Consider the following 24630-nt stretch of genomic DNA (forward strand, 5'->3'; position numbering starts at 1 on the left):
AACTGAACAATGAGCTCACTTGGACTCGGGAAGGGCAACATCACACACTGGGGCCTATCATGGGGAGGGGGGAGGGATTGCATTGGGGAGTTATACCTGATATAAATGATGAATTGATGGGTAAAAAAATAAATAAATAAATAAAAAAGACAGACAGTAACAAGTGTCGACAAAGATGTGGAGAAATCGGAACCCTCGTGCCTTGCTGGTGGGGATGCAAAATGGTGCACAGTTATGGAAAACAGTCAAGAAATTCCGCAAAAAGTTAAACAGTCACCGTAAGACCCAGCAAGTCCACCCCTATGTGTTTTTATTTTTATTACTTATTTATTTACTTATTTATTTTTTTGAGACAGGGTCTCACCCTGTTGCTCAGGCTGGAGTACAGTGGCATGATCTCGACTCACTGCAGCCTCTGCTTCCCAGACTCAAATGATTCTCCTACCTCAGCCTCCTAAGTAGCTGGTATTACAGGTGCCCACCACCACACCCGGCTAACTTTTGTACTTTTAGTATAGACGGGGTTTCGCCATGTTGGCCACGCTGGTCTCGAACTCCTGACCTCAGGTGATCCACTTGCCTCAGCCTCCCAAAGTGCTGGGATTATAGGCATGAGCCATTGTGCCCAGCCTTATTTTTATTTTTTGAGACAGGGTCTCACTCTGTTGCCCAGGCTGCAGTGCAGTGGCGCAATCTCAGCTCACTGCAGCGTTGACCTCCCAGTCTCAAGCAATCTTTGCACCTCAGCCTCTGACTAACTGTGACTATAGGCACCTGGCACCGTGCCCAGCTAATTTTTGTATTTTTTTTTTAGAGAGGGAGGTTTTGCCATGTTGCCCCAGCTGGTGTCGAACCCCTGGGCTCAAGCAATCCATCTGCCTTGGCCTCCCAAAATATTAGGATTACAGGCGTGAGCCACTGCGCCCAGCCTACCCCTATGTATCTAAGAGAAATGAAAACCTATGTCTCGGCCGGGCGCAGTGACTCATGCCTGTAATCCCAGCACTCTGGGACGCCGAGGCAGGTGGATCACCTGAGGTCAGGAGTTCGAGACCAGCCTGGCCAACATGGTGAAACCCCACCTCTACGAAAAGTACAAAAAAATTAGCTGGACATGGTGGTATGTGCCTATAATCCCATCTACTTGGGAAGCTGAGGCAGGAGAATTGCTTGAACTGAGGTGGAGGTTGCAATGAGCCGAGGTCGGGCCACTACACTCCAGCCACAGCAAGACTGTCTCAGAAAATAAAAACCAAGAACCAAAAAACACAAACAACCTATGCCTGCACAGAAATTTGTACATAGATGAGTCACAGCAGCATGATTCATAGTAGCCTTTTGGCTTCCATTTTTTAGTGGAAACAACTCAAATATTCATCAACTGATGAAAATATAAACAAAATGTGGTCTATCTGTATTATTTGGCCAAAGAATGAAGGCAGAACTGACAACTGCTACGGCCTCATGAACCTCGAGAATGTTATGCTCAGTGAGAGAAGCTAGACACAAAAGCTCACGTATTATTCCATTGATAAGAAATGTGCAGCATGGAGAAATCTACAGGAACGGAAGGTGGGTGAGTGGTTGCCAGGGCCCAGGAGGATGTGAAATGGAGAGTGATTCCTAAAGGGTATGAGATTCCTTTTGGGGTGATGAAAATGTTCTATGGGGATGGCTGTACAACTCTGTGACAGTATCAATAACCGCTGGGCTGGGCGCGGTGGCTCGCACCTATAATCCCAGCACTTTGGGAGGCCGAGGTGGGCAGATCACTTGAGCCCAGGAGTTTGATAGCAGCCTGGGCGACATGGTGAAACCCCGTATCTACTGAAAATACAAAAAATTAGCTGGGCATGGTGATGCGCATCTGTAGTCCCAGATACTCGGGAGGCTGACGGGGGAGGATTGCTTGAGTCCAGGAGGTTGAGGCTGCAGTGAGCCGAGACTTTGCCACTGCACTCCAGCCTGGGCAATGAGAGTGAGACCCCGTCTCAAAAAAAAAACAAAAACAGTGAATTGAACACTTTAAATGAGTGAACTGCATGGTATATGAATTATATCACAGTACAACTGCTACAAAAAAAAAAAAAAAAAAAAGGCAGCTGGGCACGGTGGCTCAAGCCTGTAATCCCAGCACTTTGGGAGGCTGAGTCGGGCAGGTCACCTGAGGTCAGGAGTTCAAGACCAGCCTGGCCAACATGGTGAAACCTCGTCTCTACTAAAAATACAAAAATTAGCCGGACATGGTGTCAGGAACCTGTAATCCCAGCTACTCAGGAGGCCGAGGCAGAAGAACTGCTTGAACCCGGGAGCTGGAGGTTGCAGGGAGCCAAGATTATACCACTACACTCCAGTCTGGGTGACAAAGCAAGACTCCGTCTCAAAACAAAAAAAAAAAAAAAATGACAAGTGTCATTTAGAAATGATAGGGGTTTGTTTTTTCTCTCCCGAGTCAGGTCCTGCCTCTTATCTCATTCTCCAGGGAAGCTGGCCGGCTGCGGGTAACCCCCCAGCAGCCTGGAAGAGGCTGGTTAACTCCTAGAGGGCTATTTGTCCTGCCCAGTGCTAAGCAAGTCACATATATATTAGCTCATCAATCCTACCACCCTGGAAGTAAGTAGCACTGTTCTCAAAAGTTGGGGGATTACAACTTTAAATGAGTGAAGTACATGGAATTCACATACCATGCAATTTACTCAGTTACAGATAGGGAAACAGAGGTACAAAGAAATTCCATCATTTGGCCACAGTTCCACTGCCAGCAAGCAAGGCAGAGCTGGGATTCCAATCCAGACCTCCAGAGGCACAGTCTCAGCATTTTCGCCCTGTAGCTTTGGGGTCCCGAATGAGAGGCCCCAAAAGGTCCTGTGTTCCCCCCACCATCTAGCTGGCCTCAGGAATCAACCGTGTGTCCCTTGGAGAGCCATGGAGCCCCATGCTAGGAGGCCAGCAGGAATGTGGGTGGGGCAGGAACCTGCAGGAAGGGGGATGGGTCCCAGGAGTGCTGGGAAACCGGCTAGGCTGGTCCAGCTTTTCATCTCGGTAATGAGCCGCATTGGGGCAGCTAGACGTGGCACCCCTGGGCCACCAGCCCCACTGATGGAGGCCGAGACACAGCCCTGTCCCGCCCACAAAGACACAGACAGCAGCCACCTGGCCGAGCCAGGAAGACCAAGACACCCCCATCCCCACACACACACACCGGAAAAGGGAAGAGGCCTGAGTGACAGCCCAGAGTACACGCCCAGCCCTCCCTTTTCTTACTCAGAGGATAACACGGACACGTGTGCTGGGAGCAGGGGCCGCTGGCCCTCGAAGGGGCCTCAGAAGCCATCCGGCCCCACCTGCTCATTATCCACATGAGCAAGCCAAGGTCCCGGACGTGAAGTCACTACCCAGGGTCACTTGGGAGGGCAGTCCACGTAAGAGAAAGACTTTGGGTCTGGAGTCAGACAGGGTTCAGATCCTGACTGCATCAACCAGCAGTGTGACCTGTGACAGTGTGACAGAGGAGCTACACTGTATTTCCTTTTTAATCTTTTTGTATTTTCTTCAATTTTTTTTTTTTTTTTTTTTTTTTGAGACGGAGTCTTGTTCTGTGGCCCGGGCTGGAGTGCAGTGGCCGGATCTCAGCTCACTGCAAGCTCCGCCTCCCAGGTTCACGCCATTCTCCTGCCTCAGCCTCCCGAGTAGCTGGGACTACAGGCGCCCGCCACCTCGCCCGGCTAGTTTTTTGTATTTTTTAGTAGAGACGGGGTTTCACCGTGTTAGCCAGGATGGTCTCGATCTCCTGACCTTGTGATCCGCCCGTCTCGGCCTCCCAAAGTGCTGGGATTACAGGCTTGAGCCACCGCACCCGGCCTCAAATTTTTAAATAGAGATGGTTTCTCACTATGTTGACCAGGCTGGTCCTGAACTCGTGGCCTCAAGCGATCCTCCCATCTCGGCCTACTAGAGTGCTAGGATTACAGGTATGACTACAATATGCCTGGTCAGCCACTCTGTATTTCTGAGTCTCAGTTTCATCATCATCATCAACTCAGAACATCATCTGAGTCTCAGTTCATCTCATGTGGAACGTGAGCAAGAAATCCTCTCTAGTTATGTTTATGTGTGGGCCCAGGCACAGGGGTGCACACCTGTAATCCCAGCACTTTGGGAGGCCGAGGCAGGAGCATCTCTTGAGCCTAGGAGTTCGAGACCAACTTAGGCAAATAGGAACACTTTGTCTCTACAAAAAATACAACAATTAGCCAGATGTGGTGGAGTGCACCTATAGTCCCAGCTACTTGAGAAGGTTAGGTGGGAGAATCGCTTGAGCCCAGGAGGTCAAGGATGCAGTGAGCTGAGATCACACCACTGCATTTCAGCCTGGGAGACAGAGAAAGACCCTGTCTCAAATTAAAACGAAACAAAAGTATATGTGTGGTACGTGTGGGGTGGGGGAATCAGGATCACTTTTAGAAACACCTCAGTGAGGCCGGGCACGGTGGCTCACACCTGTAATCCTAGCACTTTGGGAGGCCGCGGTGAGTGGTTCACGAGGTCAGGACATAGGGACCATCCTGGCCAAACTGGTGAAACCCCGCCTCTACTAAAATACAAAAAAATTAGCTGGGCATGGTGGCACACACCTGTAATCCCAGCCACTCGGGAGGCTGAGGCTGGGGAACTGCTTGAACCCGGGAGGCGGAGGTTGTAGTGAGCTGAGATTGCATCACTGCACTCCAGCCTGGCAGCAGAACAAGACTCTGTCTCAAAAAAAGAAAAAAAAAAAAAAGAAAGAAAGAAACACCTCAGTCAAATTTCAAAGACGTCTTTGTGGTTCAAGGACTGAACTGGAGGTTCAGAGCAGTGTCCAGGGCCCCGAAACAGACTCGAGATCATTTATACTGTTTTTAAAATTTTGAAAGTCTTGTTCCGTTGTCCATGCTACAGTGCAGTGGTACAATCTTGGCTCACTGCAACCTCCATCTCTGGGTTCAAGCAATTCTCCTGCCTCAGCCTCCCCAGTAGCTGGGATTACAGGCGCATGCTACCATGCCTGGCTAATTTTTGTATTTTTAGTAAAGACAAGGTTTTGCCATGTTGGCCAGGGTGGTCTTGAACTCCTGATCAGGTGATCTGCCTGCTTCAGCCTCCCAAAGTGCTGGGATTACAGGTGTCAGCCACCATACTAGCCCTGGCCAATTTTTAAATTTTTTTGTAGACATGGAGTTTCCCTCTATTGCCCAGGCTGGTCTTAAACTCCTGAGCTCAAGGGATCCTCCTGCCTTGGCTTCCTAAAGTACAGGGACCACAGGCATGAGCCACTGAGCCTGGTTCATTTACATGTTGATACAATTGAGGCCTTGCTGGCGGTTTCACCAGTGGGCCTGAATGGGGACCCAGGACCCGGCTGGCAGCAGAAACAGCCCCCTCAGCCTCGGCCAGGCTGCGGGTCAGGGGCTGGGTGGGTTTCGCAAGCCACTGGGAGTTACCTCGAGTCGACCTAGGCTGTTTTTCCCCAGCTTTTTCCTTCTGGGCTGGGGACGCCAGAGTCTGGGACAATCCTGAGCAGTCTCACGGAGCCCCATTTTCTTGGCCTGGTCTGCATATGAGGCTCTTGATGCAAGCAAGGAAAAATGGAACCAGCAGGTCAGGAGGCTGCCTGGCTCCTCCTCGGAGCTCCAGGGCCGGGTTTGAGGGCACTACCAGGGACCAGACAACGGTTTCCTGGGTCTGAGCCCGTAGGCTGGAGCCTGAACAGCCGTCTTTCTGTGTCCCAGTATGTACTCAGAGCAGAGGAACCACTAGGGAGGGGGCTTGGGAGCCTCAAATGGCATCAGGTTCCCCCTAGGGAGGGGGCTTGGGAGCCTAAAATGGCATCAGGTTCCCCGGCTCTGTCGCTAGGAGTCAGAGCCTCAGTAGACACAGCCTGACCTGCTTTATTGATTGATTGAGACTGAGTCTTACTCTGTCACCCAGACTGGAATGCAGTGGCATGATCTTGGCTCACTGCAACCTCTGCCTCCTGGGTTCAAGCAATTCTCGTGCCTCAGCCTCCCGAGCAGCGGGGATTACACACATGCACCACCACACCAGGCTACTTTTTGTACTTTTAATAGAGACCGGGTTTCGCTACATTGGCCCGGCTGGTCTCGAACTCCTGGCCTCAAGTGATCTGCCCGCCTCGGTCTCCCAAAGTGCTGGGATTACAGGTGTGAGCCACTGCGCCTGGCCCTGGCCTGCATTAGAGGTGGCAACTTGAGGCTGAGGACCCAGTGACTCAGTGAGCCCAGCTGCACAGTGGGGAGCTGGGACTCAAACTTAGGGCTGTGTGCTGCTGTGGCATGGCTAGGACAACACTTAGTCCTCAGAGGGCCAGCCGGGATGCCCACCAGAGGAGCTGGGACAGAGGTAGCACTCTGGCCCTGACACACTACCGACGCTCCACGTGGGCACAGAAACAGAACACAGGTGTCTCAGGGGACCCTCGCTCTCCACCTTGTGGGTCTCTCTTCCTGCTTTGATTTTATGCGGCTATCACTGGCACTTTCTTTCAGCTGGAAGGGCAGTGTGGCCCAGTGGTTAAGCACCCAGACCAAAGCCAGACAGCCTGGGGTCAAATCCTGCCTCTGCTCTTAGTAAGCTGTAAATTACTTAGCCTCTCTGACCCTCAGTTTCCTCAGCTGTAAAATGAGAGCCATCACAGTATGCACGCCACGGGGCTGTGGTGGGGGTGACTGAAAGAACAGATACGGGGTACTGCCTCTGAGGAGCTCAGCTCTGCCTTGACCTGGATCCACCATCCAGGGGTTTAGGCTCCTTTTAAGGAGCTGATAAAAGCCAGAAGCTGACTGGGCGCGGTGGTTCATGCCTGCAATCCCAGCACTTTGGAAGGCTGAGGTGGGTAGACCACCTGAGGTCAGGAGTTCGAGACCAGCCTGGCCAACATAGTGAAACCTTGTCTCTACTAAAAATACAAAAATTAGTTGGGCATGGTGGTGGGCGCCTATAATCCTAGCTACTCAAGAGACTGAGACAGGAGAATTGCTTGAACCCGGGAGGCAGAGGTTGTAGTGAGCCGAGATTGTGCCACTGCACTCCAGCCTAGGCAACGGAGTGAGACTCCATCTCAAAACAAAACAAAACAAAAAAACCCTAAAAACAAACAAAAAGCCAGAAGCCGGCCGGGCCCGGTGGCTCAAGCCTGTAATCCCAGCACTTTGGGAGGCCGAGGCGGGTGGATCACGAGGTCAGGAGATTGAGACCATCCTGGCTAACATGGTGAAACCCCGTCTCTACTAAAAATACAAAAAATCAGCCGGGGGTGGTGGCGGGCGCCTATAGTCCCAGCTACTCGGGAGGCTGAGGCGGGAGAATGGCATGAACCTGGGAGGCAGAGCTTGCAGTGAGCCGAGATCGTGCCACTGTACTCCAGCCTGGGTGACAGAGGGAGACTCTGTCTCAAAAAAAAAAAAAAAAAAAAAAAGCCAGAAGCCAAGGCCTGAAGTCAGAATCCTCCAGCACCTGGGAGATGAAAGAAGGCCCCCGGCCATGCACAACGTTCAAGCTGATCCTGCTGCAAGCCCAGACGTGCTCTGCTTCCGCCCTGTGAATGTCGCCTTGCCCGGGCACGGGGAATTCGCACGTAACCTCAGAATATGGAACTATCTCCTCCAACATCTGCGAGCAGAGGCTGGTGCCCATATATGGGTAATGAGGTGTCAGGAAGACAGGAGATCCTGGGTCCCACATGCCCACTCCCCAGGCCTGGCTGGGGACAAACGCACAGCCCACTTCAGCTGTCTTAGGTCTGGGCTAAGGATCTGAGTCAGTAGCTTTGGGGATTTGAAGGGTACAGGGTGTTCCCACTGCTCTGAGAACACTCTTCCATCCGCATAAGGGAAACCGCAGAAGGGGAGGGTGGGGAGGACCTGTCTACCCGGTTATGCCAACAGATCCCTGAGTCCTGTCCCTGCCTCTCCCTCCACTGGTTCTACATGGGAACATGTCCCCTGCACATCCTCCTCCATCTGCCCTTCTGGCCTCCGCCTTGGCCAAAGTCACCACTTCTCACCTGGCCCAATGCAACAGCCACCCACTGTCTTTTCTGAGAGCATTTGGGAGCACAAGTTTTGGATGATGGGATGATCTGGCTGCATCGTAGGTAGATCTAAGAATTGGGGAGATATGCTTCCCAGGCTCCTGCCCCCAGGAGAGACCTGGACCCTCCAAGAACACCATGAATGGCCAACCTTCCAGCCGTCAGTGACCTGGGAGTGGGCTCCCTGTGTGGGGTGGCTTCAAGAGCCACCTTTGATGCCTTCAGCTGTACCTGTTCAGGTCATATGGCACCAACTGGCCCATTCTTTGTACCCGGCCTGCAGGAGAGGAAACTGACAGCAGCCTGGCCAAGGCAAGGAACGTAGTCTGTGTTGTTGCTGTGACCTAAGTGTGGGCTCGGGCAGGTTTCTCAGTCTCTCTGTGCCTCAGTTTCCTCGTCTCTGAGACAGGGATAGGAATTGATCCCACTGCAGAGGGTCGAGATAATTCAAGGAGATAATCCTTATAAATGAAAGCACTTTGGGTGTGGCCACACCATGATCAGGATAACTGGGTTTCATCCTCTTCCTCCCTGTCACTGGAGCGTGGCGGCCCTGCCATGGCAGGGCGCCTTGTCTGTTGTTTACTGCCACGTCCGCAGCGCCCATCAGACTGAATGAACTATGCTGGCTACTTGGAATAACAGCATGTAGTACTCCACCTGTCAGCCTTAAGTTCCTCGAACATAAATGGGGTTATCGTGCCTGCTTGCCATGGAACAAGCAGAAAGACACTCAACAGCTGGAAAACACTCCCACAGGAGGCACTGTTCAACAGAAACTGATCCTGAGCCACAGAGAGAACTTACATTTTTCTAGTAGCCGCATGAAAAGAGTAAGAGGAAATGACTGAACTTTTTTTCTATTTTATTTAACCTAATATATCCAAAATATGATCAATTTGACAGGAGGCCAACAGACCATTATTAATGGATATTTTACATTCTCTTTTTCATATTAAGTCTTCACACCCTGGCACACAGACATACCTGCACAGCCCATGTCACAGGGCTGGTAATTACTCAATAGGACGGCAAGATTCTAGGTGATTCTGGGGCACCTGGACCTGCTTTGCTCTAAGCCCGCAGTGACCACAGCCTGTCAGTTCTGCTGTAGGAAAGCTGATGTGCGCTCAGAGCATCTTCCAGTCTTACTCGGTGCCTGGTACCCAGGGACACCTAATAAATGCTTATTCTCTTTGAACCTTGCGACTCCACCTCCTGTCCACACTCACTAGCTAGATGTCTGCCCCAGGACAGGGTATCCTCTGAGGGTCCTTCCCTGGCTGCCTAACTCCAAAACAACCCAGGGCTCCCAACTGTGCCCAGTGGAGCCTGGCGCCTGGGTGTGGAGAACCCTGGCACAAAGACAGCAGCCCAACACCCTTCCCCAGGTCCTCAGAGCCACTGCAACCCTGTCCACAGGCCACGGGGCAGAGCTGGAGACACCTGGCCTGCTCACAGCCGTCCCCTTCTCCAGGCTGGGACGGCAGCCACCCCAGGAACAGATCATACTTTAGCAACATCAGAGGGGCCATGTTCCTGCCATCGCCTTAGCCCCAGCTGTCCCTGTCACCCAGAACTGCTGTGTCCCCTGTTGGGTCACAGCCCAGCCTGCACTCTCCTCCCATCTGTGGACACAGGTCCCTGCAGGCTCAGCACTCCCTGCCTGGCCAGGGCCACTGGCCTTTGATCACATCTGCCGTCCCTTCCTCTGGGGGTTAATTCTGTCTCAGTGGGTGTGTATGGGGGTTGCATTGGTGCTGGAATGTCTGGAATGCACAGCAGTGTACACCCCTCCCTGGAACCAGCCTCACCTCTCCCAGAGTCCAGAGAAGGGGCTGGGCCTCCTGCCACCACGGTCATCCTCTTCTGGCTGCGGGGCCAGCTGGGGGGAGGTGCACCTCCGGTGCCCAGTAGCCCTCTGCCCCTACCTTCTTTTTTTTTTTTTTTTTTTTGAGACGCAGTCTTGCTCTGTCTCCCAGGCTGGAGTGCAGCGGCGCCATCTCGGCTCACTGCAAGCTCCGCCTCCTGGGTTCACGCCATTCTCCTGCCTCAGCCTCCGGAGTAGCTGGGACTACAGGCACCCGCCACCACGCCCGGCTAATTTTTTTGTATTTTTAGTAGAGACGGGGTTTCACCGTGGTCTCGATCTCCTGACCTCCTGATCCGCCCGTGTCTGCCTCCCAAAGTGCTGGGATTACAGGCTTGAGCCACCACGCCCGGCTTGACCCTACCTTCTTTATACACTGCCTGACTCCTGAAACATCTGTCCTGGCTCTGACACAAAGGCACCCACCGTGGACACTCAGGAAATTACTGATGAATAGTAACAACATTGAGGGTATCTATTGGGTATCTAGCAACCACTCAGTCCTTTTGTGCATCACCCACTGAAATCTCATAGCCCTAGGAAGTAGCCACCCTTAGTGTTACTGGGGCTCTTAATCCTACCTGTCAGGCTATTAAACTTTTGGACAAAAAGAACTTACTCATTTTTTTAGTGGGCCCTTCTTTAACCCTTAATTCCACACCTTGAGCAGGCTTGGGCTCAATAAATAGGTGTTGAATTGAGCAGATGTTTTAATGCAATTCGGTAACTCCTATGTCTCTGTGTTCCAGATGAAGATAATAACTGAGGCTCACAGAAGTTAAGAAACTGGTCCAGGCCGGGCGCGGTGGCTCAAGCCTGTAATCCCAGCACTTTGGGAGGCCGAGACGGGCGGATCACGAGGTCATGAGATTGAGACCATCCTGGCTAACACGGTGAAACCTCGTCTCTACTAAAAAATGCAAAAAACTAGGCGGGCGACGTGGCGGGCGCCTGTAGTCCCAACTACTCGGGAGGCTGAGGCAGGAGAATGGCGTAAACTCAGGAGGCGGAGCTTGCAGTGAGCTGAGACCCGGCCACTGCACTCCAGCCTGGGCGGCAGAGCGAGACTCCGTCTTAAAAAAAAAAAAAAAAGAAAAAAGAAACTGGTCCAAGTTTACACAGCTGGGAAGTGGTGGTGCCAAGATTCGAGCCCATGAAGACAGGCTTCAAAGCCACCTTCTCAGTACAGAGGGGACATCAATATCAATCCACACCCACCCCTTACAGACAAAGGGACAAGAGACATCAGAGCGACAGGATGATGGGGCCAGGCATTCGCCACCCCGGGGAGGCAGAGTGATTTACAGTTTGTTGTCATTTTCATCAGTACAATTAATCCCAGTGGTTGGTTGAGTAATGATTAGTTATGGTAAACTGAGGCTGAGTCATTCTCCTAAGACGCCACCACAAGGGACTCCCAGCCTGTCCCTCTGAACAGATCTTTCAGGCGGAACCACTCAGTGAACACCTTCCTGGCGCACACCTTACGCCAGAACCGGAAGCAGGATTCATCTCTGATCCTTATAACAACTGGTTGAGGTAGGTGCAATCATAGCTCCATTGCAGATGAGGAAACTGAGCCTCAGGAAGGAGCGGCCACTTGCTCAGGGTCAAAAGGTTAGTAAAGGTCTATGCTTGTAACTGCTGCAGCCACAGCTGGGCACTTTCTAGATATTCAGTAATTGCCAAATAAATTTTCAACCACACCCCACCAACTCCTTGTCATCTTTCTGCCCCTTACAGGCCCTGGCAACAGGCCCTTCTCCATTAACAAGCCCCCAGAGATATGAATTGTTGACACGCTATAAAATACCTGATCAATTTTACACCTATTCATGGAGCCCCAAGCTTATGTAAGGCCTGGAATTAAGGACAACAGAAGGCCCTTTCCCAAAAGATGAGCAAATCCCAATTGTTCAAACGTCTGTAAGCCAGAAGGTAGGTTAAGGACAAACACCCCAATCGGTATAATTACAAAAATTTGGCCGGGTGCGGTGGCTCATGCCTGTAATCCCAGCACTTTGGGAGGCCGAGGCAGGCGGATCATGAGGTCAGGAGATAGAGACCATCCTGGCTAACATGATGAAACCCCATCTCTACGAAAAATACAAAAACAAAATTAGCCAGGCGTGGTGGCGGGCGCCTATAGTCCCAGCTACTCAGGAGGTTGAGGCAGGAGAATGGCGTGAACCCGGGAGGCAGAGCTGGCAGTGAGCTGAGATCGCGCCACTGCATTCCAGCCTGGGCAACAAAGTGAGACTCCATCCCCCCAAAAAACAAACAAAGATTTTAGATCACTTAGATCAGGGTATTTTCATCCACTGTGTTCCATTTACGCCTTATAATCTAACTTTAATGATGAAAATATACCCAATCCAATAAAAACCAGGAAAAGAGCAAAATGGAAACAAAGAGAAAGTATGATAAATAGGGCAACATAGTGGAGTAGGTTCAAACACATTAGTCACTACAATAAATGTAAATGAATGAATTCTGCCTATTAAAAGATAAAAGACTCTTAAGTGAGAATACAAAATATACCCCACCCCCAAGCTATGTGCCATTTTATAAGACACACACACTTGAAACTAAATGATATAGGAAGGTTGAGAATAAAGAAATGGAGAGTGACATACCAGGCAATTGGTACTGATGAGAGAAAGCACTGTCCATATACCTCAAAGACAAGAGGGAGTGAGACAATCCATGTAACTATGTGGTTCCCACCACCTGCACATCAAAAGAATGGTGTCTGGATCCATGTCCATGGAGATTTTGACTTAATTGGTCTTAGAAAGGGCTCTGACATCCTGTTCAAAGCTCCTAATGTAATTCTAATGTGCAGCCAGGTCTGAGAACAAGGAACTGAACCACAGCAAGGTTAAAAAGAAGCAAGATGAGGAAGAATCCTACATCTCTATAGGAAGGAGGTCTTGTGAGAAAGCAGTACACAGGAGGTGCCCAATAAATACCAGATTGAATGGTCAATTGACTGATTCTCTCCCTACTAGAAACTCCTGTGCTAATTAGACAGTAAATGTCCTCACACCCAGCTATTAATCCTGGGGAAATATATACTAAGATGAGAGGATTGTTGGTGTAGTAATTCTGGGTCTGTTTTTAAGGCTTAATCTGTTTCTGCCCAGGGAAGGCCGCCTTGCCTCCAGGCCTCTGTTGGGACCTAGGGTTCTGTGTCAGGTGAGTGCTTTTGGGCTCCTGTTACAAACATACAGAAGTTCAAGCTGCTTCAGGTAACACCAACGCAGGTCTTGAAGACAGGGCAACATAGCGAGATCCTATTTCTACCAAAAATAAATAAATAAATAAAATTAGCTGGGCATGGTGGTGCATGCCTCTAGTCCTAGCTGCTCAGGAGGCTAAGGTGGGAGGATTCATAGCTCACTACAGCTTTGAATTCCTGAACTCAGGGGATAAATAGGGCTCCAGCCAACTTTGGAGCCTTGAGGAATTAGGATGTCACTCTGGGTTCAGGACCACTGGACAAAGAGCACCAACATCCTTTTTTATTTTTTGAGACAGAGTCTTGCTCTGTTATTCAGGCTGAAGGGCATTGGTACAATCATAGCTCACTGCAGCCTTCAACTCTTGGGCTCAAACACAAAATATATTTGGTATTTTTAGTAGAGATGGGGTTTCACCATGTTGGCCAGGCTGGCCTCAAACTCCTGACCTCAGGTGATCCACCTGCCTCCCAAAGTGCTGGGATTACAGGCGTGAGCCACTGAGCCCAGCCGAATCGAGCTTCTTATCTGGGGTTGAAGCAGGGTTGAAGCCCTGTCTCTTTTTGTGGTACAAACTCAGAATCCTTTCTCAGCCTTCAATGGGAAACAAACTGTCCCCATGGCCACAGAGAAGTTGAAGCCCTAAAAGGTATCAGCCTGAAATCCTAGCCCAGGCAGTGGGGGCAGCAACAAATTCTGCAAGTTCTATTTCTCCTACAGCCCTGCGGCCTTGCAAGCTGAGCCAGCAGCCCCGGTGTCTTTTATCTTCTAAGATGTGACAAAAATCCTCTGCCTAGGAAAGGATGGGCAGGGCGGCCAGGACACCCTGCCAGCCCTCTCAAAGTGTCTGGGTAAGAACTGCTGAGATGGCTGGGCACAGTGGCCCACGCCTGTAATCCCAGCACTCTGGGAGGCTGAGGCAGGTGGATCACCTGAGGTCAGGTGTTTGAGACCATCCTGGCCAACATGGTGAAACCCCATCTCTACTAAAAATACAAAATATAGCTGGGCGTGGTGGTGGGCGTGTGTAATCCCAGCTACTTGGGAGGCTGAGGCAAGAGAATCGCTGGAACCCGGGAGGCAGAGGTTGCAGTGAGCTGAGATTGCGTCACTTCACTCCAGCCTGGGCAACAAAAGTGAAACTCTATCTACAAAAAAAAAAAGAATGACTGAGAGTCCCGGTGCAAGCCACTCAAATTCTCTGAGCCTCGCTTGGAAAGAGAGCTGAGGGTACAATTTATCTCAGACAATGTAATAATCATAATTTAGGGTGATCGTTTTAAGCTAGGCCCCAACCTCAAGGCCTTTCTGTGTTCATACCTTTCCCAGTTTTGGCCCCCTCCCCTCCCACTTCCTCATAGAGACTCTCCATTTTTGTCTCCCCATCCAGAACCTGCCTGCTTCCCTTCCAGGACTGGGCCCCCTTTGCTTCCTGAGGCCCCTCTCCTTCCTCTCTCAGACCCTTTCTTTTGCTATGGTCTGGACTCTGAGACCCAGGATTCAGGGCTTGCCTGCAGGCTTTTCCTATGCTGTGCCCGCTGCCAGCTGTGCCCCCTGCCAGCTGTGCCCCACGCCAGCTTGCATTCTCTGCTCCACCCCTCACCTAAACTGAAAGACTCACGGTCTACTCAGATATGCAGAAAAGCACTGAGAAGAGTCAGCCGTGCATGTCCCCACCGCCACAGTTTGATGTTGTCACAGTACCATCTTTGCTGTAGATTTTTCTAAAAAGGAAGTAAAATGCGCCGGGCGCGGTGGCTCAAGCCTGTAATCCCAGCACTTTGGGAGGCCGAGACGGGCGGATCACGAGGTCAGGAGATCGAGACCATCCTGGCTAACACGGTGAAACCCCGTCTCTACTAAAACAATACAAAAAACTAGCCGGGCGAGGTGGCGGGCGCCTGTAGTCCCAGCTACTCGGGAGGCTGAGGCAGGAGAATGGCGTAAACCCGGGAGGCGGAGCTTGCAGTGAGCTGAGATCCGGCCACTGCACTCCAGCCTGGGCGACAGAGCAAGACTCCGTCTCAAAAAAAAAAAAAAAAAAAAAAAAAGGAAGTAAAATGTTATTATTCATTATCCTTTCAGCCCCCTCCTTAGGAGTAGCAGAATTTTAGATTTACCAATTCTTCCTAAGTCTGTTTTATTTTATTAATTTATTTAGAGACAGGGTCTTGCTCTGTTGCCCAGGCTGGAGTACAGTGGCACAATCACAGCTCACTGCAGCCTTGAATCCCTGGACTCAGGGCCTCCCCCATCAGCCTCCTGAGCAGCTAAGACTAGAGGCATGCTCTACCATGCCCAGCTAATTTTTTTTTTTTTTTTTTTTTTTAGAAATAGGGTCTCACTATGTTGCCCAGGCTGGTCTTGAACTCCTGGCCTCAACCCATCCTCCTGCCTTGGCCTCCCAAAACTCTGGGACAAGTGTGAGCCACTGCACCTGGTCCCCTAAGCCTTCTAATACACAGACACATCTGCATTCACGAAAAGTATATGGAATTGCTCTGTGTATGCTTCTAAAAATGTATATATATAAGTATTGTCTTTGCATTGTTCATCAACTTGCTTTGCTTGCTCACCGTCATGCCTTTTCAGGTCGTGGATACACACATCCCTCTCTCTGTCAGCTGCACTCTCTTTATCCTCTCTTCTCCAACTGAACCCTCCTGCAGGTTTAGAGGACCCCTCCTGCAGAAGCCCGTGTGGCTGGGTCAGGGCCCTGGTTTATCTCATTATCACTCCGTATTGCTGCCAGCTGCAGACTCAGCCAACTCTCTGCTCACCGTCCTGCATGCAGGAGGTGACTGGATGGGGACAGGGCAGGGGGCAGCCTGCTCAGGCCTCTCATTCCTTTCCACTAGCTGGAACCCCTGCCTCATCCATCCCCACCTCTGGGCTCTGCTGGTCCTGGGGTGTGAAGCACAGGGCAGTGTATGCTCTCTTGAGATGTTGAGGGAAGGGAAGAATCTTAGCAGTCCCCTGTGGCTTACCCTCATTCACTCATTCATTCATTCAGCACATGTCTCTGGGGGAACGCAGCCATGCAGCCACATCTGGCTACCCCAGAGTCACGTAGCTGCCGAGATAAGAGCTACCAGGGAGTAGGGGAGTCCATAGAATAGGTGGATCTGCCCCAGCAGAGAGGTTGGGGAGGGCTTCCCTGCGGAACAGGAGATAAACCTGGAAGCAGAAGAGAAGCAGTGAAAAGGGGTGGGAGGGGCATTCTGGGCAAGAGGAATGGCACAGGGAAAGGCCGTGCAGCCTGGCACAGTGTGGAAACAAGACGATGACGGGCATATGTTGATGTTGTGCAGGGCGCCAGCTTCCAGGGCCTAAGAGCAAAGGGAGTTCTAGGGCAGAGGTTAAGCAGCTGGAGGTATGGTCAGATTTACATGTTGTAAGGAGCTCCCTGGCTGCCATGGGGAGAAGGGACTAGAGCACTTGAGTGGAAGAAGGAATAGTGAAGAGGGGCTAGAGGCCTGCTGGGCTGCTGGCTCTGCAGGCAGGGAGAAGTGGGGATCCATTTAAAGGGAAAAGGCCCGGGTGCAGTGGCTCATGGCTGTAATCCCAGTGTCTTGGGAGGCTAAGTCAAGAGGCTCGCTTGAGCCCAGGAGTTCAGGACCAGAGTGGGCAGTATAGAGAGACCCCATCTCTACAAAAAATTAAATTAGCAGGGCATGGTGGTGTGCACATGTGCAGTCCCAACTACCTGGGAGGCTGAGGCACGAGGATTGCTTGAGCCCAGTAGTTCGAGGCTACAGTGAGCTATGATCGCACCACTGCACTCCAATCTGGGTGATACAGTGACAGCCTATCTCTAAAGAATAACGAAAGAACACTAAAAAAAAAAAAAAAAAAAAAAGGAGGTTGTGGTAGGGAAGGGCAGCACTGGGACCTTAAGAGAGCTCTGTCCCACCCGAGGGCGGAAAGGGGTACCCGATGGCCTCCCGGGTTCCAGAGGCTGTAGCACGGCAACCCGTCAGAAGCCGGGGAAGCAAACACCAGAGGCCATTTCCCCATTTGCTCCTAAGACAGGCCGGGGCAGGTAGGCCAGGAGGGTGGAAGGTGGTGCCAGCAACACTGGCACAGCCCTGCCAGGAGCAGAGAACAGCTGCACGCTGCGAAGCCGGGGTTCTCTTCCCTGGACGAGAAGCCTTGGAAGCTCTCTAAAGCAGCTTCTCCCCTAGGTCCTCCACTCCCAGGGCCTCCCCCCACCACACCCTTAGGGTGTTGCTTAAAGGGTGTGGAGGGAGCTGTGTCTCTCCCCCCAAATACCCTTTCCCCAAATGATCCCCCCCGACAATGCCTGAAATGCTACCATTAGCAGCTGTTCCTCCAGGTAAGCTCAGCGCTGTCCTGAATCGAATTTATCCAGTCTCATTCCTTCTTCCAAGAGAACTGGGCAAGGGATGAGGGGGCAAAGCCAGAAGGAAAAGAGGTAGAGTGGGTTGCTGGGGGTGGAGGCAGTGAGCACAAACACCAATGACACTACCGTGTAGCCTGGAGCAGTCCCCAGGCACAGGTGCTGCCAGTTCCAGGTACGGGTGGGGAGGCCTCATTTGCTTCCCGCCCCCCACCTGCCCATGTAACATCCATGGCCTTGCTGGGCTCACAGTATGTGCCTGGGAAACGGCGGGGCGGCTCTCTCTAAGCCGTCACCCACATGGGCCCTCTCCCAAATCGATGAGGCATTCCTACCGTCACTGACCAATGGGTGCATGCTTGAGTCAGCTCCCTGGTCAGCTCTGGGCTTGGCTCAGTCATGAATCTTTTTTCTTTCTTTTTCTTTTTTCAGATGGAGTCTTGCTCTGTCTCCCAGGCTGGAGTACAGTGGTGTGACTCACTGCAATCTCTGCCTCCCAGGTTCAAGTGATTCTCCTGCCTAGCCTCCCCAGTAGCTGGGATTACAGGTGCCCGCCATCACACCCAACTAATTTTTAATATTTATTTTTGTAGAGATGGGGTTTTACCATGTTGGCCAGGCTGGTCCTAAACTCCTGTCCTCAAGTGATCTGTCCACCTTAGCCTCTCAGAGAGCTGGAATTACAGGCGTGAGCTACCGTGCCTGGCTCGTTGTGACTTTTTTTTTGAGACGGAGTCTCGCTCTGTCACCCAGGCTGGAGTGCAGTGGCATGCTTTCAGCTCACTGCAAGCTCCACCTCCTGGGTTCATGCCATTCTCCTGCCTCAGCCTCCCAAGTAGCTGGGAGTACAGGCGCCCGCCACCACGCCTGGCTCATTTTTTGTATTTTTAGTAGAGACGGGGTTTCACCGTGTTAGCCAGGATGTTCTTGATCTCCTGACCTCGTGATCCACCCGCCTCAGCCTCCCAAAGTGCTGGGATTACAGGCGTGAGCCACCGCGCCCGGCCCGTTGTGACTCTTAATAGCAGTGTGCGCTTCCAAGTATTGGCTGCTATGATTTGCCAGGCACTTGCTCTGAACCAGGTCATGGGCTAGACCCATCATGCGCAGCCTCTCATTTGATTAACCCAGCAGCCCCACCAACTGGGGGCTGCTCTTCTCTCCATCTCACAGATGAAGAAACTGAAGCTCGGAGACATTAAGTGACTTGCCCAAGATCAAACAGCTTAAGAGACACAGAGTTGGGGTCTGAACTCATGCCCAGCTAGCATCAAACGCTGTGTTCTTGCTTTTGTTTTTTTTCTTTTTTTTTTTTTTTTTTGAGACAGAGTCTCGCTCTTTTGCCCAGGCTGGAGTGCAGTGGCACAATCTCGGCTCACTGCAACCTCTGCCTCCCAGGTTCAAGTGATTCTCCTGCTTCAGCCTCCTGAGTAGCTGGGATTACAGGCACTCACCACCATGCCCAGCTAATAAAACACTATGTGCTTAACCACCAAGAGGCTCAGGGTACCCCCGGTGCCTCCCAGTAGAGCATGCTTCCCTTTTGCCAGCTGTCCCCTCAAAGCCTGGGGTCCTGCCTCCCATGCAGGAGCACTCCATCAGGGCTGGGCCAGTGTTGCAAGACCTGTGTAGGTGAGGCCAGGCTGCTGGGTGTTTACCGGGACCCAGGTCAGGGTGGAGGAGCAAGATTAATCCCATTCAACAGATTCACAAGCACAGAGTTCAGCCTGACTGCAGAGCTGGGTCTTGGCCACTCCATCCCAACCCGTGACAGGTCAGATGCCTCCTCTGGGATGTCCTCCCTCACCTCCCAGCATCTGTGCTCTGACTGTAACAGCTCTCACTTCAGGCCAGTCACAAAGCATGCGAGTGGCCAGGCTGGAGACCTCATCTATCCAGCTCTACGCTCCATTGCTCCTGCCTGGCCCCATCAGCCCGATGCTCACATAACCATACATGTACTGAACCTTGACTCCATCTTCCTCTCTGATGTGACTGCCAGCGACTCAAGTGCAGGGAGGTTGTTACCGTCTCCTCCACGCCCACCTGCTAACCCCCAGCAACAGTGCCTATGGAATGGTGCGGTACATAGCCTGTCCACCATGATATCAAGTTTAACCCTGGGTATACCACAGCCACCTTGCCCGCATTTGCTTAATAACTGTAATCTTCATAGCTGCCATTTACCTGAGGCCTCTTATCATTCTCAACCTTTCCCCTGCATTATTTCATTTAATCCTCAGCCAACATCTCCAAGCAGGCACTGTGCTTATTCTCATCCCACAGGTGAGAAAACAGGCTCAGAGAAGCCAAGCAGCTCCTCTGAGGTTGCACAGCCAGGGGGGTGGGAGCGGGTCTCCTCCAGGGCCTCTCTGCGAGGCTGGATGCTTTCCTCGGTGACCTGCACCATCCAGCCTGACTCTGTCATTAGCTCAGGTGTGAAGATCAGCTCTCACACCTGTCATTAGGAACCCGGGCAACGGGAGCAACGGGGTTCACACCCTGTCCCGGCCCTCCTCAGCTTCAGCTGCTAAAAGGTGGACAAACTGGAAGAGGTGGCTTTCTCGGTGGGGTGTTTCATTCACTCATCCACACTTTGTAGTCCAAAGGCCTGACTACCTTGGGTGTGAAAGTCACAACTTGGGGCTCCTGGGTCCCCTAGGCCCGGAAAGCGGTGCTAACCCTCATCCGGGCACCTCCCGTGTGCTACAGCCCTGCTCCTCCCAGCAGCCCTGTGCATGAGACACTCAGTATCACCACCTGTGCTGTGCAGAAAGGTAAAACAAGGCTTCCACAGGCTCCAGGGTGGAGATGCCAGGATCAACAGTGAGACGTTCTGCTCGCAGTGCTGGAGCTCCTACCTGCCCCACCATGCCGAATCTCACCAGCAACCTTGTCCTCCCCCAAACAATGGAGCAGGCCCCTGGAAAACTTGGGGTGAAGGAATAACTTGGAGATCCACTTCCTGTGACCAGCGACCACAGCCTAGAGCCACAAGTCTGTCCCTTCCACCCCCAACCAAGACACGTGCTATGGGGTTAGCTGGGCATCAGGCAATGCTCGAGAGATGCATTTGAGAGAACTGGGTACAGGACTACCCCCACCCCACAATCTAGTCTAAGAACTAGTCCCCACTAAGGGGAGGGGGCAGAGGGATACACTGGGCTTGGAGACCACCCTGGGAGGCATCTGACACCTGCTCAGAGCTGTGGCTGTGCTCATTCTGTGCTGGGGTGGCAAGGCTCAAAGGAATGGTCTTTCACCCCATGCTGAGGGACAGAATCAGGAGGGCTTCCTGGAGAAAGAGACATCTAAATGGAGACCTGGGACCAATGGCTGTCAGTCTAGGACAGACGGTGGCTGCTTTGGGCCAGGGATACAGAGAGTGACGGGACCCCAAATCTTTGCCACCCCAGACCCTCTGCGTCCCTGCAGCTATAAAGGATGGGATGCCTTTCATCCTCACACTTCCAGGAAAGCCCGCACCCCTCCCAGCTTGTCTGGGTTCATTACAACCTTTTGTTAGGTCCAAGCTGGGGCCTTCAGGGATGGAAAGCTGCAGGAAAGAGGGAGGCTGGGGGGAGGCAGAGGGCGGGGCGAGGCCTGGCCCCACTCCTGGTATGTGGGTGTCTGCATGTGTGAAGGACTGGATGGGCCTAGTCTCTGGGGTGGAGAGGACAGAACGGTTCACCACGGCTGGCACAGAGCATCCAATTGTGCAATGCCCCAGGGAACAGTGCAGGGACTGGACGGGCCGCCGGCTGGGTCCGAGTGCCAGCTGGACGCAGCCACGGAGGAGCAGCATGCAGGCCCTGCCCAGTCTCTGGGGTTGTGAAAGATAGGGGAGGGGTGGGGAAATCTCCGAAGGGGGGAAATGCCTCTGAGCTTGAAAGGGCCCAAATGGAGATATGGGTGGGTGGGATCACAGGGCAGGGGGGTTTCTGAAAGGGCTGGAAGGCCAGGGAATGCAGTGTTGCACTCCAGCATGCCAGGGCCCCACCGCCTGCACCTGTCGGACTGGTCGGCCTAGGCCGGACTGCAGGGGTTGGGTGGGAGCCCTGGGCCCAGAAGCCTCTCCTTGCCTTCCTCTGGGGCCTAAGGAGGGTGTGAGGAGCTGCTGGAGGGCACACTGCGGACTCCCAGTGAGAACAGCTTGGGGGCAGAACTCCCAGCCAGGAGAGCCATGCAATTTGCAGGCCCCTCACCTGTCTGAAGCCTCTTGTCCAAAAAGCTGGCAAAACGGTCCTTGCTAACCCAAAGCCCCCATTCTATTTTCAGAAGCGGGGGGATAAGGCAGGGGCTGGATTCCCACAGCCTCCATCAATCTCAGCATCTCCACCAGGCTCCCCCAAACAGGTTATTAAGTGAACACATTAGGCTTATCAAAACGGACGTGGGCTGCTTCTCACTGCAAACACATCAAGACATGCCATTCCCCTCCCAGGCCGCCCTGGGAACCCGCGGCTCGGAGACACCGCCAAGTTTGGGGCTGGGGTGGGGGCAGGGAGCCACACCCCTGAGAAACCGAGCTTCGAAGAGGAGGCCGCGACGCCATCCAACCTCCGCTCAGAACCCAGAGAGTGGGGAGGTAAGGGGGGTGCCTGACCCTGTGCCCCTCGACCCGACCCCGCACCCCCCAGGGCCTCTGAGCGCGGCTCTGGAGCGCAGGGTGGCAGGTGCCGGGAAGTGCAGCGGAGGGTGGCCCACCCCCTCGCCTCTCCGACGCCAGCAACACTTGCGCGGTCTCAGAGGCACTGGAGAGCACCCCTCCGACGCCAGCTCAATTTCCCTGCCTCAGGGCGCCCCCTGCACGGAGCTTCCGGGGTCTCCCACGGCGACCCCGCCTTGAGTGCCCGGTCCTCCAAAAACTCCGCCCCCGCATCCAGGTGGCTATTCCCGGTCGTGGGCGACCCCCTGCTCAAGAGCGACCCTGGGACACGGGGGTGCCCTGTACCCCCAGCTCAGCTGCCCATGCCCTAGGCCCTCAAAGCAATGCTCCCTGGGCTCCCGGAGACCCCGAAGTCCGCAATTATGCTTCCCCTCGGGGGCCTCAGCCAGTCCCCTCCCACCCGACGGTGCTTCCCAGCTTCAGGGTGGCCTCGGGCCCACGTTCCCGCGAGTCCCGCACTCCGGGTTCAGTTCCCTGTTCCTGGGCCCCCGTGTCCCCCATTCCTACACTGCCCGGGCGGTCTTCCCGGTCCTGTGCGCCCACAGGCGCAAGAGCGTCCCGGAACGGAGCTGCGGGCGCCTCCTCACCTCCGGGTCTGCACAGTGGGGCTGTATTTGCCTTTGTTTCTCTTCCTGAAGAGCGAGTTCATGGTGGCGCTCGGGGTGCGGGCGGTGGCGGCTGGCGGGCCGGGCGCGCACCGAGAGGCGGGAGGGAGCGCAGGTGAGCGAGCGGCGGCGCGGGCAGCTACTAGTGCTGCGCGGCAGCGGCGCCGGGTCCCTACTCGCGGGGGGCGGGGCGCCCGACGGCCACTGGCTCTGCGGGCCGCTCCCCGAGAAGGTGGTGCTTACCTTCCCGAGGAGGGGCCACCGCGCGGGCGGGGCTGGGGCGCGGGGGTGGGGACACCGGGTCTTGGCCGGACACCGCCCACCCTCAGCCGGGGGACTCCGGAGGCCAGGCAGGCGCTGGGGCGCAAAGGCCGCCGGGGCGAGCGCTCGCAGCCCCACCCTGCCCGGGCCCGGCGCGCCTCTGGCGGAGGCCTTCACCTGGTTCTGCGCTGCCGCGGAACTCGGCGCTCCTGGTGCTTTGGCGGACACCCAGCTGGGCCCCGCAAGACAGGTGCGGCAGAGACCCGCACGGGTTCCTGTGCCCCAGTAGCTAGCGAATTGCACTCAGATGGTGGCAATTGAGGGAAGGGGGCTGGACTGCGGAGGGCGCCGGCCTGAGTTCAAACCCTGCCACCCCCAGGTCGGCTGATACTCCTGGGCAAGGCGTTTTACTGCTCCCAGCCACGGTTAACTTCTTTGTCAAACGGTGATAACCACCACCCCATCCGAAAGACCTGTGGGGATGTCCCTGCAGGTAATGCACGCAGGCGCTGAGCGCAGTGCCCTGGCCCGAATCTGCTCTCTGCCTGCCATCTCCGGTGAACAAAAAGTACTTTGAAACCTCAATAACTCCAGGCCCTGACACGAGAAGAGTGCTTCATAACTGGTCATAAAAGCTGCTCGATTCCGGCTCAGAACAACGACGTTGCACAATTCTGTCAGCATGTCCTGGCTCAGACTGTGTGCCACTGGAGAAGGCTGCTCTTAGACAGAAACCCAATCTGACCTGAAGCCCGGATAGGGCCTCACAAGCAGGGAGGGTTCAGCGCCGCTGAGGAGGGTGGTGAGGGTCTGAGCCCAGCTGGGAAGGAGGAGCCCAGGGGAGACCCCAGAAGGCAGCGATCAAGATACTATGTTATGGCCAAAAGGCTATTAGAGCTCAGGTGGGGAGTGTTCAGATCTGCGGGGAGGGGCCTCCAACCGGGGGTCTGGAGTCCTGGGTTCAAATTCAGCTGTCTGAGTCTTCAGACCAGTCTCTTCCCCAATTGTTTTGTATTTAAAAACAAGGAGAATGGGCCAGGCACAGTGGCTCACAGCTATAATCCCAGCACTTTGGGAGGCCGAAGTGGGCGGATCATTTGAGGTCAGGAGTTCGAAACCAGCCTGGTCAACATAGTGAAACCCCGTCTCTACTAAAAATACAAAAATTACAAGCGCATGGTACTGTAATCCCAGCTGCTTGGGAGGCTGAGGCAAGAGAATCACTTGAACCTGGGAGGTGAAAGTTGCAGTGAGCCGAGATCATGCTACTGCACTCTGGCCTGGGCAACAGAGTAAGACCCTGTCTCAAAGTAAATAAAATAAAACAAAACAAAATAAAAAGTAGGAGGCTGATGGGGAATTCATTTCCAAGGGCTTTCCCTGCCCACAGCCCAGAGTGTCTAAGGACATCCAGTGTCTTCCAGGCTATCTCTGTTCCTGCCACGGAAGGACTGTGGTTTCCAAATATTACAGGAAACTAGGAAAACATTATTATTATTATTATTATTATTATTATTATTATTATTATTATTAT

General features: G+C 53.3%; 1 protein-coding gene across 1 annotated transcript in view; it reads right to left on the minus strand.

Moving 5' to 3' along the window:
• Positions 1–22969, minus strand: part of PPL (periplakin) — a 65088-nt gene extending 42119 nt beyond the window's left edge. The window contains exon 1 of the mRNA XM_023225822.3: positions 22818–22969. Within this exon, the coding sequence (XP_023081590.2) occupies positions 22818–22879 (62 nt within the window). The 5' untranslated portion in view covers positions 22880–22969. The remainder of the gene's footprint in view (positions 1–22817) is intronic.
• Positions 22970–24630: the final 1661 nt, after the last annotated feature.

The sequence above is a fragment of the Piliocolobus tephrosceles genome, chromosome 17 (genome assembly GCF_002776525.5).
Source record: "Piliocolobus tephrosceles isolate RC106 chromosome 17, ASM277652v3, whole genome shotgun sequence".
NCBI classification, from domain to species: domain Eukaryota; kingdom Metazoa; phylum Chordata; class Mammalia; order Primates; family Cercopithecidae; genus Piliocolobus; species Piliocolobus tephrosceles.